General features: G+C 48.7%; 3 protein-coding genes across 4 annotated transcripts; all 3 read right to left on the bottom strand.

Annotated features, from left to right (window-relative positions):
- Window positions 1-720: 720 nt before the first annotated feature.
- Window positions 721-13136, bottom strand: LOC112345470. 2 transcript variants are annotated; one of them, XM_024672320.1, is made up of 5 exons: window positions 12849-13136; window positions 12566-12688; window positions 11478-12475; window positions 11114-11379; window positions 721-780 (listed from the first exon to the last, which is right to left on the bottom strand). In XM_024672320.1, exons 3-4 carry the CDS (start codon window positions 12413-12415, stop codon window positions 11130-11132), a joined length of 1188 nt encoding a protein of 395 aa, XP_024528088.1. In that variant the 5' UTR covers window positions 12416-12475; window positions 12566-12688; window positions 12849-13136; the 3' UTR covers window positions 721-780; window positions 11114-11129. The 2 variants fall into 2 exon arrangements, with proteins under 2 accessions (XP_024528088.1, XP_024528087.1); XM_024672319.1 differs by lacking the exon at window positions 721-780 and having other exon boundaries at window positions 10602-11379.
- On the bottom strand, window positions 1910-3009 carry LOC112345431 (RING-H2 finger protein ATL74-like). Its single transcript, XM_024672146.1, has 2 exons — window positions 2690-3009; window positions 1910-1985 (listed from the first exon to the last, which is right to left on the bottom strand). Exons 1-2 carry the CDS (start codon window positions 3007-3009, stop codon window positions 1910-1912), a joined length of 396 nt encoding a protein of 131 aa, XP_024527914.1.
- Window positions 10656-11042, bottom strand: LOC9632356 (RING-H2 finger protein ATL5). Its single transcript, XM_002967077.2, has one exon. The coding sequence runs from the start codon at window positions 11040-11042 to the stop codon at window positions 10656-10658; it is 387 nt and encodes a 128-aa protein (XP_002967123.2).
- Window positions 13137-13274: the final 138 nt, after the last annotated feature.

Here is a 13274-nt window from a genome sequence, read left to right as displayed (position 1 = left end):
TGAAAATGGTGAAAACTGGAGCATGGGACAGAGACAATTGTTTTGCCTTGGACGAGTTATGCTAAAACAAGCCCGTGTATTGATACTGGACGAGGCCACCACATCCGTGGACAGTGCCACCGATGGAGTGATTTCCAGGGATGCACTGTTATCACCATCGCTCGCCTACTGTGGTGGACAGCGACTAAGTCCTAAACGATGGTATTGTTTTGTTTTGGTGACATTTGCATACGACGAGCTGGGCAAGCTTTTAATGACGAGCAGCTCACATTTCTTCTATTCCAAGAGATCTTCTGGATTATCAACTCAAGTCTTTACAATTTTAGAGCCTTTTTAGTTCGGTTGGCTCGTGTCGGAGGCTACAGCGGCAAAGCGGGCAAGTGGGTTGCCTGAAGAGCCACGACGAGAGACAGTCGCGATGGTAGAAGTGCTTGCACTTGGGCAACACAGTCACCTCTTGCCCGTCGCCAAACTCCCCAAGGCAAATCGGGCACTCCTCTCTCCCTCGCTCCCTCACGCTGTAGAGCTCCAGGGGAAGTACCACCGAATCCATGCCATTCTCAAATTCCTTCTCGGCCTCGCCATCCCTGGTGGAAGCTCCAGCGCCATACTCCGCGTCACCAAAGCTGCAATCTCCATCTTTGAAGCACAACCAGCAGCTCCAACCCGCAAACCACGCGCCACCCAACAAGCAACAGATTTCAGACATCGCCCACTATAATCGGTGTGATAGGGTTTGTCCTTTCACCTCTTTGGGGCTCTTTTATACCAGTCCGCCACCTTTTCCGATCGCGGGCACCGTATGCCATTTACCGTACGCTCCGTACAGCTCATTGTCCGCTATAAACCGGCGGCTCCCATTGCAATCCAGGCATGGCACCAAGCTCGCTCCTCCACACCCCTTGCAAGCCATGGCGGTGTCTGTCCGCAAATATCCGCTGCTTATCATGCAAGAGCTTGCGAAGCTGGCCCTTGTTTTTTCGTTTAGCCGCTCCACGCCACCAATGTACCTGACGAAGAGAACAAACGAGGACGGCGATGGATTAATTCCCTGACTGTGATGGATCGAAACTTATATAGTTTCGAGATCGTGGGGCTGGGGACGTACCTTCCATCGATTGGAACTCGATTGTCCATCGCCCAACTCCGGCTCCATCGTGGAGACTCCTTTGCTCTCGAACGCAATGCCGTGGATCGCTGTGGTGGTGCTGCATTCCTCGTCGTGTGGTTTGAACGGAAGCGTGAGCCTGTCCCTGGGAGGTTCTTTGATCGTCGAGCTCGAGACGGACAAATGACCAAGATCCTACAGTAATTCTGGTGGAAGCAGCAGACATCAGTGAGTTCTAAGCTCTCGTTATCTGGAGTTAATATGGATGTCTAAAAGGGACGACAGTTGCGGTTTGCGGAATGGTTGGTTCCGGTAAATCGAGCTTGCTCTCGTGCTGGCATGGTACGCATTTTACCATTCTCTCTTTCTTTCCTTACATCTGCTTTTACAGGTCCAGGTAACTGGAAGAACATCATACGTGGGCCAGACTGTTGGGTACAAAGTGGAATGATCGAGAATAATGTAATAATAATACCGGAACCAACCATTCCGCTTCTTTCACCGGACTCATCGTTTTCAATCAACACCTCTGTCCTAATGAGGTTGCATTTATTTGCAGAGGTATTACATATCGTCAGGCAGGGAGCTTTCCAGGCTTTAAGGCATCCAGAAGGATTCACCTTGCGGAATCTATTGCAGGAGCTCCGACAGTACGAGGCTTTTGCCAGGAAGAGCGTTTCAAGCACAGGATCAATACGTCTGCTCGAGCCTATCTCTACTCGGCTGCAGTCATGGAGTGGGCTTCTATGACTAGAACTCCACCACCAACGTTGTCTTTGGTTTCTGTTTGATTCTAATCGGCTATCTCCCTCCCGGCAGCAATATTCTCGCATTCCCAGCAATGCGATTGAAGAGTCTAAGCTTCCGGAAAGCTGACCTGCCACAGGAAGCGCTGAGCTAGGAGCTTAAGGTAGGAATTTCTAAAACTTCTATAATGGCTTTGGAAATTTAACAACAAAAACGTTTCTATGTGATATAGCATTCAGGCCATATTCCGAGCCAGCCAGTGGAAAGAGCGTGATTGACAGCATAGACATAATGAAGATGATCTCCGATCCAAACTCAGCATCATTCCATAGGATCCAGCGCTGTTCGAAGGCATCATCCGCTAGATCAGTTAAAACTAGTTATTCTTGTAGGTGCTAAGTGCACCCTTGGATAAATGACTCGGAGACCTCGTGCGTGCCAAGGAAGAAAAGCTGGACAGGCAATAAATGTGTAAAAGTTTTCTTATGTTTTGAAAATGGTGAGAACTGGAGCATGGGATAGAGACAATTGTTTTGCCTATGCGAAAACAAGCCCCTGTTTTGGTACTGGACGAAGCCACCACATCCGTGGACAGCGCTACTGTTATCAACATTGCTCACCTACTGTGGTGGACAGCGACTAAGTAGTAAACCTAAACGATGGTATTGTTTTTGTTTTGGTGACATTTGCATAACAATCTTTCTCGGTAGCTGTTTAATGAAGAGCAACTCACATTTCTTCTATTCCAAGAGATCTTCTAAACAATTTTAGAGCCTTTTAAGTTCGGTTGGCCCGTGTCGGACGCTACAGCGGCAAAGCGGGCAAGTGGGTTGCCTGAAGAGCCACGACGAGAGACAGTCGCGATGGTAGAAGTGCTTGCACTTGGGCAACACAGTCACCTCTTGCCCGTCGCCAAACTCCCCAAGGCAAATCGGGCACTCCTCTCTCCCTCGCTCCCTCACGCTGTAGAGCTCCAGGGGAAGTACCACCGAATCCATGCCATTCTCAAGTTTCTTCTCGGCCTCGCCATCCCTGGTGGAAGCTCCAGTGCCATACCCCGCGTCACCAAAGCTGCAATCTCCATCTTTGATGCACAACCAGCAGCTCCAACCCGCAAACCAGGCGCCACCCAACAAGCAACAGATTTCAGACATCGCCCACTATAGTCGGTGTGATAGGGTTTTTCCTTTCACCTCTTTGGGGCTCTTTTATACCAGCCACCTTTTCAGCGGTTGGAGTGGTTGGCTGAAGAAATCGTTCTTGACGCAGCTCGCAATAATTTGGACGACTAGAATGGCCACCTTAGCTACTTTGTGGCTGACTTCAGGGAGTTTTTGTTTGCGACAGCGTTGGTATAAAATCTGCCAGAATGTAAAACTCTGTAGAGGCAGGAACGAACGTGATATTTAATCTGAAGGAGTTGAGTCTGAATTTTTTCTTGTGAGTTTCTTCTTGTCTACAAAGTCCCGGCGGACTAGAAAGCTCAAGACCATCAAGATTCCCCCTTTCGCTGCTTCTCTGTGTCGCATTTCTTCATGGATCACGTCTTGCCGAGGAGTTCTCCTGCCTGGCTTGTTGTTGGTAGCATCGCGCAAGAGAGGAGGCAATCCAGCCTCGTGACGCTGAGACATTTTCTTCTCGTTCTGTGCTAGCCTTGGATGATCTTGTCGCGTCCAATTAGTTTACGCACAAATCGTATTTACCCGCTTCAGGTGACTTCTTATTCTATACCAGCAAGTCGGGGCTGCTGCGATTGCTACTGTGGTTGCTACGCTGATTTCGGCGGCTATGAACACTCCGTTTAGCTCCTGCAAGACAAGTACCAGGGCAAGATCATGGAGGCCAAGGACGCCCTACGACGGAGTGCTTAAAGAGCATGAGGATTCTCACTTACCTGCAGAAACTGGAAGCCTTGAGAGGTGTGGAGTATGGCTGGCTGAAGAAATCGTTTCTTTCCGCTTCTGGACAGATGATCACTGGAGTGGTCACTTTTGGTACTTGTGTGGTGCTGAAGATACCTCTGACCACTGGGAAAGTTCTTTCAGCGGTGGCCACCTTTAGAATTTTACAGGAGGCTAGCAGACTGTATTTCAACTCTGTCTCAAACAAGAGTTTCGCTGGATCGGCTGAGTAAGTTTCTTCACGAGCCAGAGCTTCAGGCTGTTTCTCGGACAAATGACCAAGATCCTACAGTAATTCTGGTGGAAGCAGCAGACGTCAGATGTCCTGAGCTAGAGTTAATCTGGATGTCAAAAAAGGGATGACAGTTGCGGTTTGCGGAAAATTGAGCTTGCTCTCGTGCCTTCTGGGAGAAATCCCAAAACTATGGTACGCATTTTTGTATTCTACCATTCTCCTTCCATCTGCTTTTGCAGGTCCAGGTAACTGGAAGAACATCGTACGTGGGCCAGACTGCTTGGGTACAAAGTGGACCGATCGAGAATAATGTTTGTTTTGGCTCGCCTATGGACAGAAGTAAATACGATCGCGTGCTGGAGATGTGTCAACTCAAAAGAGATCTGGAAGTTCTTCCATTCGGAAATCAGATAGAAATAGGCGAGAGGGGCGTCAATTTAAGCGGGGTTAGATAGCCGTGAAAGAAAGACAGAAAAAGAAAATGGAGGGCGGCCAGAAGCAAAGGATACAACTTGCTCGTGCACTGTATCAGGATGGTGATACCTGCCTACTTGATGATACTTTCGGTGCCATGGACGTGGAAACTGGTATGTCTCTGTTTGGCTCTGTGATCTCACTCATAAATCATACACAGAATGTGTTCTTAATTCAACAATATAAAATAAAGTCCACGTTGACGAGCTAAATGTAGGTTAAAGATGGGCGATCTGGAACTTACTCTCAGCTTTTCCAAGCGAGCTAAACCTCTTGTTCTTGAGTGCCAATCTCTACATAAATTTCCCAAAGAGTGCTTGTTGGAGCACACAACAAGGCTATGGAGGTATCCAAATAATGAAGTAAAAAACAGAAGTGCAGAAGTCGAACGAGCCCAAGGCAGAACAACTGGTACAAAAAGAAGAACGCGAGAAAGGTAGTTTGGTTTGCAACTTTATGGATACTACTGCACGGCAGTTTACAAGGGCGTATGTTGGTGAGTATGCTACTGTTTCAAATCTTGCGTCAGACAGGTGGATGGCTCAGCGACGGCTGTTTGATCCTATTCGGTTGATCATCGGATACAGAGGATTTTTCGCTTGGAGCATCGCTGTGAACACCAGTAGGAATTCATTTGGTGAATTCTATTTGGAGCATCGCTGTTCGTGCTTCTCAGGGTGCTACATCATGTCATCAGCCTCGCAACATCTCAGAAGTTCTTCTTTGACATACTCCACTCATTTGCCAATTGATGTGGTTTTTTTATTCGACTCCAACTAGTAGAATTCTCAGCCGGGTACATCCGCTTACGTTTGAAGTTTTTAATCTCAGGCTTCTACAGACCAAAGTGCTCTCGACTTAAATGTGCCTTACAGGCTTGGGGGCCTTGCGTTCTCAGGAGTACAGCTTGTATACATTGTGGGAGTTATGTCTCAAGCAGTTTGGAGTTTTAGTCGTTTTTGCTCCTGTGTTTGTTTTCTGTATCTTGCTACAGGTACATCTCTTTTTCAATCAATACCTCTGTTCTAATTAGAGTTGAATCTATTTGCAAAGGTGTTATATACCGTCAGGCAGGCAGATGGATTCACCACTTTGCGGAATCTATTGCAGGAGCTCCGACAGTACGAGGCTTTTGCCAGGAAGAGCGTTTCATGCACAGGATCGACACGTCTGCTCGAGTCTATCTCTACTCGGCTGCAGCCATGGAGTGGGCCTCTATGAGGCTAGAACTCCTCACCAACGTTGTCTTTGGTTTCTGTTTGCTTCGATAAGGTTATCTCCCTCCCCTCGCATTCCCAGCGAGGCACCATGGGAGATTGAAGAGTCTAAGCTTCCGGAAAGCTGGCCTGCCACATGAAACGTTGAGCTAGTGGAGCTTAAGGTAGGAATTTCTAAAACTTCTATAATGGCTTTGGAACTTGAACAACATTTCTATGTGACATAGGTCCGCTACAACTCCAACTCACCGCTTGTTTCAACAATAACTGTGTATTTCCCGGAGTCGAGAGGATTGGAGTCGTGGGCCGGACTGGCAGTGAAAAATCCATGTTCATCCAGGCCATATTCTGAGCCAGCCGGTGGAAAGATCGTGATCGACGGCATGGACATAACGAAGATGATCTCCGATCCAGGCTCAGCATCATTCCACAGGATCCAACGCTGTTCGAAAGCATCCTTTCTAAGTTTCTTAAAAACCCTTGGATAAATGACTCGGAAACCTCGTGCGTGTATGTGTAAAAGGTGAGGACGGACAGAGACAATTGTTTTGCCTTGGACGAGTTATGCTAAAACAAGCCCGTGTTTTGATACTGGACGAGGCCACCACATCCGTGGACAGTGCCACCAATGGAGTGATTTCCAGGGATGCACTGTTATCACCATCGCTCGCCTACTGTGGTGGACAGCGACTAAGTCCTAAACGATGGTATTGTTTTGTTTTGGTGACATTTGCATACGACGAGCCGGGCAAGCTTTTAATGAAGAGCAGCTCACATTTCTTCTATTCCAAGAGATCTTCTGGATTATCAACTCAAGTCTTTACAATTTTAGAGCCTTTTTAGTTCGGTTGGCTCGTGTCGGAGGCTACAGCGGCAAAGCGGGCAAGTGTGTTGCTTGAAGAGCCACAACGAGATACAGTCGCGATGGTAAAAGTGCTTGCACTTGGGCAACACACACACCTCTTGCCCGTCGCCAAACTCCCCAAGGCAAATGGGGCACTCCTCTCTCCCTCGCTCCCTCACGCTGTAGAGCTCCAGGGGAAGTACCACCGAATCCATGCCATTCTCAAGTTTCTTCTCGGCCTCGCCATCCCTGGTGGAAGCTCCAGTGCCATACCCCGCGTCACCAAAGCTGCAATCTCCATCTTTAATGCACAACCAGCAGCTCCAACCCGCAAACCACGCGCCACCCAACAAGCAACAGATTTCAGACATCGCCCACTATAGTCTGTGTGATAGGTTTTTCCTTTCAGTTCTTTGGGGCTCTTTTATACCAGTCCACCACCTTTTCCGATCGCCAGCTAAGTGCACAGCGGGCACCGTTTGCCATTCACCGTACACTCCGTACAGCCCATTGTCGTTCCCATTGCAATCCAGGCATGGCACCAAGCTCGCTCCTCCACACCCCTTGCAAGCCATGGCGGTGTCTGTCCGCAAATCTCCACTGCTTATCATGCAAGAGCTTGCGAAGCTGGCCCTTGTTTTTTCGTTTAGCCGCTCCACGCCACGAATGTACCTGAGGAAGAGAACAAACGAGGACGGCGATGGATTAATTCCCTGACTGTGATGGATCGAAACTTATATAGTTTCGAGATCGTGGGGTACCTTCGATCGATGAACAGCGCTGGAAGTCGACTGTAGCACTCCTTTGCTCTCGAACGCAATGCCGTGGATCGCTGTGGTGGTGCTGCATTCCTCGTCGTGTGGTTTGAACGGGAGCGTGAGCCTGTTCCTGGGAGGTTCTTTCATCGTCGAGCTCGAGACCTCCGAGATCCAGTGGTCGTTGCGGGTTTGCTCCATCATGGACACGAAAGTGGAGAGGAGATCACAGTCATCGTTTGCGGCGTTGTCTCTCGTGGAAGAAGTAGTCACGCATTGGATGGCCAACCTGTGCTTGAAGTCACGAGATTCGTTGAGTTTCTTCTTGTCTACAAAGTCCCGGCCGACTAGTAAGCGATAAAGGCCCGCGCGACGCTCACAAATTACGTATATAGGAAAGGCTTGCGACTTTCTAACTTGTCGCAGCAGAAATACACCAGCGGAGAGATTGTCAACCATATGGCAGTGGATATCCAGAGGGTTCTCGACTTCTTGTATATGCACGACATCTGGATTTTACTGCTTCAGGTGGCGTTGGCACTTCTTATTCTATACCAGAAAGTCGGGGTTGCTGCGATAGCTAACGTGGTTGCGACGCTGGCTTCGGTGGCTATCAACACTCCGTTTACCTCCTTGCGAGACAAGTACAAGGACAAGATCATGGAGGCCAAGGACGCCCGATTGCGACCTACAACGGAGTGCTTAAAGAGCATGAGGATTCTCAAGGTGCAAGCTTGGGAGAAGGCCTACCTGCAGAAACTGGAAGCCTTGAGATGGCTGGTTGAAGAAACCGTTCTTGACGCAGGCAGCTATAATTTTCCTCTTCTGGACAAATCCCAGTGGTCACTTTTGGTACTTGTGTAAAAATACCTCTGATCACTGGGAAAGTTCTTTCAGCGCTGGCCACCTTTAGAGTTTTACAGGAGGCGCTCACAGCTCTACCTGACTGTATTTCAACTCTGTCTCGAACAAGAGTTTCGCTGGATCGGCTGAGTAAGTTTCTTCACGAGCCAGAGCTTCAGGCGGATGCTGTTTCTCGGACAAATGACCAAGATCCTACAGTAATTCTGGTGGAAGCAGCAGACATCAGTGAGTGGATGTCTAGAAGGGACGACAGTTTCGGTTTGCGGAATGGTTGGTTCCGGTAAATCGAGCTTGCTCTTGTTCTGGCATGGTACGCATTTTACCATTCTCTCTTTCTTTCCTTACATCTGCTTTTACAGGTCCAGGTAACTGGAAGAACATCGTACGTGGGCCAGACTGTTGGGTACAATGATCGAGAATAGTGTTTGTTTTGGCTCGCCTATGAACAGAAGTAAATACTATCGTGTGCTGGAGATGTGTCAACTCAAAAGAGATCTGGAAATTCTTCCATTCGGAGATCAGACAGAAATAGGTGAGAGGGGCGTCAACTTGAGTGGCGGCCAGAAGCAAAGGATGCAACTTGTTCGTGCACTGTATCAGGATGGTGATATCTACCTACTTCACGATCCTTTTGGTGCTGTGGACGTGGAAACTGGTACTCAAATATTCAGGGTAAGCATGTCTGTTTAGCTGTGTGATCTCACTCATATACGCAGGAGTGTGTTCTTCAAATTCATTCTTAATGCAAAGACTGACATTTTAGTGACGCATCAAGTGACCTCATTTTGGTATGCTTTATTTACGTTGACGAGCTAAAACTCACTAGCGAAAGCTGACTCAGTGAAGGTTGAAGAGGCTAAACCTCTTGTTCTTGAGTGCCAATCTCTACAAGGAGGAGCACACAACAAGGCTATGGTGCAATAATGAAGAAAAAAAGAAGTGCAGAAGTTGAACCAGCCACCAAAGGAAGAACTGGTACAAAAAGAAGAACGTGAGAAATGTAGTTTTGGTTTGCAAGTTTACTGGAACTACTGCACGGCAGTTTACAAGGGCGTATATTGGTGAGTATGCTGCTGTTTCAAATCTTTCAAATTGCGTCAGACTGGTGAATGGCTCAGCGACGGCTGTATCTCCACAGTTTGATCCTATTCGGTTGATCATCGGATACGGAGGATTTTTTGCTTGGAGCATCGCTGTGAGTCCGGTGAATTCCAGTGAATTCCGTTTGGAGCATCACTGTTCGTGCTTCTCAGGGTGCTACATCAGCAACATCTCAGAAGGTCTTCTTTGACATATTGCACTGCATTTTTCATTTGCGGATGTGGTTTTTTTATTCGACTCCTACTGGTAGAATTCTCAGCCGGGTACGTTTTTAACTTACGTTTTGAAGTTTTTAAACCAGCTTGTGCAGCGCTTTTACTTTTCAGGCTTCTACAGACCAAAGTGCTCTCGACTTAAATGTGCCTTACAGGCTTGGGGGCCTTGCGTTCTCAGGAGTATAGCTTTTCTACATTGTGGGAGTTATGTCTCAAGCAGTTTGGAGTCTTAATCGTTTTTGCTCCTGTGTTTGTTTGCTGTATCTTGCTACGGGTAAATCTCGTTTTCAATCAACACCTCTGTCCTAATGAGGTTGTATTTATTTGCAGAGATATTACATATCGTCAGGCAGGGAGCTTTCCAGGCTTTAAGGCATCCAGAAGGATTCACCACTTTGCGGAATCTATTGGACAGTACGAGGCTTTTGCCAGGAAGAGCGTTTCAAGCACAGGATCAACACGTCTGCTTGAGTCTATCTCTACTCGACTGCAGCCATGGAGTGGGCTTCTATGAGGCTAGAACTCCACCACCAACATTGTCTTTGGTTTCTGTTTGCTTCTAATCGGCCGGAAAGCTGACCTGCGCTGAGCTGGGAGCTTAAGGTAGGAATTTCTAAAACTTTATAATGGCTTTGGAAATTTAACAACAAAAACGTTTCTATGTGATATAGCATTCAGATATTCCGAGCCAGCCAGTGGAAAGAGCGTGATTGACCGCGTGGACAATCTCCGATCCAAGCTCAGCATCATTCCACAAGATCTAGCGCTGTTCGAAGGCATCATCAGCTAGATCAGTTAAAACTAGTTATTCTTGTAGGTGCTAAGTGCACCCTTGGATAAATGACTCGGAGACCTCGTGCGTGCCAAGGAAGAAAAGCTTGACAAGCAATAAATGTGTAAAAGTTTTCTTCCTTATGTCTGAAAATGGTGAGAACTGGAGCATGGGACAGAGACAATTGTTTTGCCTATGCGAAAACAAGCCCCTGTTTTGGTACTGGACGAGGCCACCACATCCGTGGATAGTGCCACTGTTATCAACATCGCTCACCTACTGTGGTGAAGTAGTAAACCTAAACGATGGTATTGTTTTTGTTTTGGTGACATTTGCATAACAATCTTTCTCGGTAGGACGCATAGCTGTTTAATGAAGAGCAATTCACATTTCTTCTATTCCAAGAGATCCTCTAAACAATTCTAGAGCCTTTTAAGTTCGGTTGGCCCGTGTCGGACGCTACAGCGGCAAAGCGGGCAAGTGGGTTGCCTGAAGAGCCACGACGAGAGACAGTCGCGATGGTAGAAGTGCTTGCACTTGGGCAACACAGTCACCTCTTGCCCGTCGCCAAACGCCCCAAGGCAAATCGGGCACTCCTCTCTCCCTCGCTCCCTCACGCTGTAGAGCTCCAGGGGAAGTACCACCGAATCCATGCCATTCTCAAATTCCTTCTCGGCCTCGCCATCCCTGGTGGAAGCTCCAGTGCCATACTCCGCGTCACCAAAGCTGCAATCTCCATCTTTGAAGCACAACCAGCAGCTCCAACCCGCAAACCACGCGCCACCCAACAAGCAACAGATTTCAGACATCGCCCACTATAATCGGTGTGATAGGGTTTGTCCTTTCACCTCTTTGGGGCTCTTTTATACCAGTCCGCCACCTTTTCCGATCGCCAGCTAACTACACAGCGGGCACCGTACCATTCCATTCACCGTACACTCCGTACAGCCCTCCGGCAGCCCATTGTCCGCTATAAACCGGCGGCTCCCATTGCAATCCAGGCATGGCACCAAGCTCGCTCCTCCACACCCCTTGCAAGCCATGGCGGTGTCTCTCCACAAATCTCCGCCGCTTGGATCATGCAAGAGCTTGCGAAGTTGGCACTTGCTTTTCAATTCGTTTAGCCGCTCCACGCCACCAATGTACCTGAGAAAGGGAACAAACGAGGACGGCGGTGGATTAATTCCCTGACGGTGATGGATCCAAACTTATATAGTTTCGAGATCGTGGGGGTGGGGACGTACCTTCCATCGACGAACAGCGCTGGAACTCGACTGTAGCCATCGCCCAACTCCGGCTCCGAGGCGACGTCTTTGCTGTCGAATGCAATGCCATGAATCGCTGTGGTGGTGCAGCATTCCTGTGGTTTGAGCTGGAGCGTGAGCCTGTCCCTGGGAGGTTCTTCGATCGTCGAGCTCGAGACCTCCGAGATCCAGTGGTCGTTGCGAATTTGCTCCATCATGGACTCGAATGTGGAGAGAAGATCACTGTCATCGTTTGCGGCGTTGTCTCTGGTGGAAGAAGTCACGCATTGGATGGCTAACCTGTGCTTGAAGTCACGAGATCCGTCGTTGCACAAAAGTGGAGAGGTGGAGTCGAGGATGACTTTCGGCGTGGAGGCCTGATCAACGCACGACCGGAGGTTGAAGGAAAAATTCCTGGCCACCACGATGTCTGGCGTGTTGTCCCCACACCTTGTCAATCCCTTCATGAGACTGCGCTGTGAATGCGAATGCGGTCCTCCAAACACCAGTGGACTCCGGGGGCTCTTCGGACTTCCACAGTGATTCCGGCTAGACTCCGGTGATGATGCCTCGCAGAGAGAGGAGATCTCGTCCTGGTCAGTCCACGACTCTGGCGTTGCCTGCCCGTCACTCCTCGCCTCCGGCATTGTCACACACGCTGCTTTCTCGTCTTGCTCTTCCAGCCCCTCCATGAGTGCCACCACGTCAATCACCTCGACTGCCTCCATCGCCTCAAAACCATCTTCTTTCTCCTCCTGGCGAGCTCTGACTTTCTCTGCGATTGGCAGCGGCTCAGGAGCGTGCTTGGCTCTGTGGTTCCTGCTATGGAGGAAAACCTCCACAATTGGAATGAGCAGGCGCTTCTTCCAAGACCGAGAGTGTCCTAGCCTCTTGGGCGATCTAGCCGTCGCTACTTCCTTAGAATTCGCACAGCCCATTTGCGAGTGTTTTCTTGCTATGGATTTCCCTGTTTAGTAGCCAAATACCGGAAAACTCCGCTGCAGCAAAAAGTCAAAGGAACCGATGAGACAAGCTAGAAAACAGAGCAAAAGAGCGAGCTAAAGCAATCACTCGCAGCAATTGCCCACCTTCCAGCGTTGAATTCCAATAGCCTCACCGACAGCATTTGTCTAGATGGTAGAGAGAAAAATTCGAGCGTCCTTTCGATCAGAGCGCCGCGCGGGGACCACGCTAGCCTGGGGGGAGGGACCCTTCACGCATAAATGGAGAGAGTGATTAGAATCAGCATAGAAAACCGAAAGTACTACTCGAATTCCAAGAAAATTCACCCTATAGAACGCAAGAAAACCATGAAAAAGAAGCAAGTGATCTATCTAGCGTTTTCGATCGATGCAAATGCAAGGTACGTACCAGGAAGATCTCCACAAATGTATCTCTTGACCACAGCTCCAATTTCCAGAAAATCTAACCAATGAGATCGGCTGCCGCCGAGAGAGGCGAATTCTCTCCCAAAGATCCAAGAACTAGCTTCTTGGAATCCAAAATCCGGGACGAAAATCTTCCATATGCGCCGCCTTCGCTCATGTAGCGCCTCTTCTTGACCATCGCTAGCGGAAAAGAAAGAACTCTTATCCTGTCTCTTAAAAGATACTTCCTCTCCACGCGCTAGAAGGAATCGAACCCGAGACCTGCTGTTCTTCCAAGAACCATATTAATGCGATCGTCTCTACCTGTTTTTCGCATGGAGAATGGGATTTCCCTCTTCCTGCGAGCTCATCGAGCTCATAAAATCCTGCGCTCGCTCCAGAGACCTCTCTCGATGCCGGCAGCTCCACG

The sequence above is a fragment of the Selaginella moellendorffii genome, unplaced genomic scaffold (genome assembly GCF_000143415.4).
Source record: "Selaginella moellendorffii unplaced genomic scaffold, v1.0 SELMOscaffold_8, whole genome shotgun sequence".
Lineage (NCBI taxonomy): Eukaryota > Viridiplantae > Streptophyta > Lycopodiopsida > Selaginellales > Selaginellaceae > Selaginella > Selaginella moellendorffii.
The sequence above is the reverse complement of the archived record's forward strand: the minus strand, read 5'-3'. Positions and strand labels throughout refer to the sequence as shown.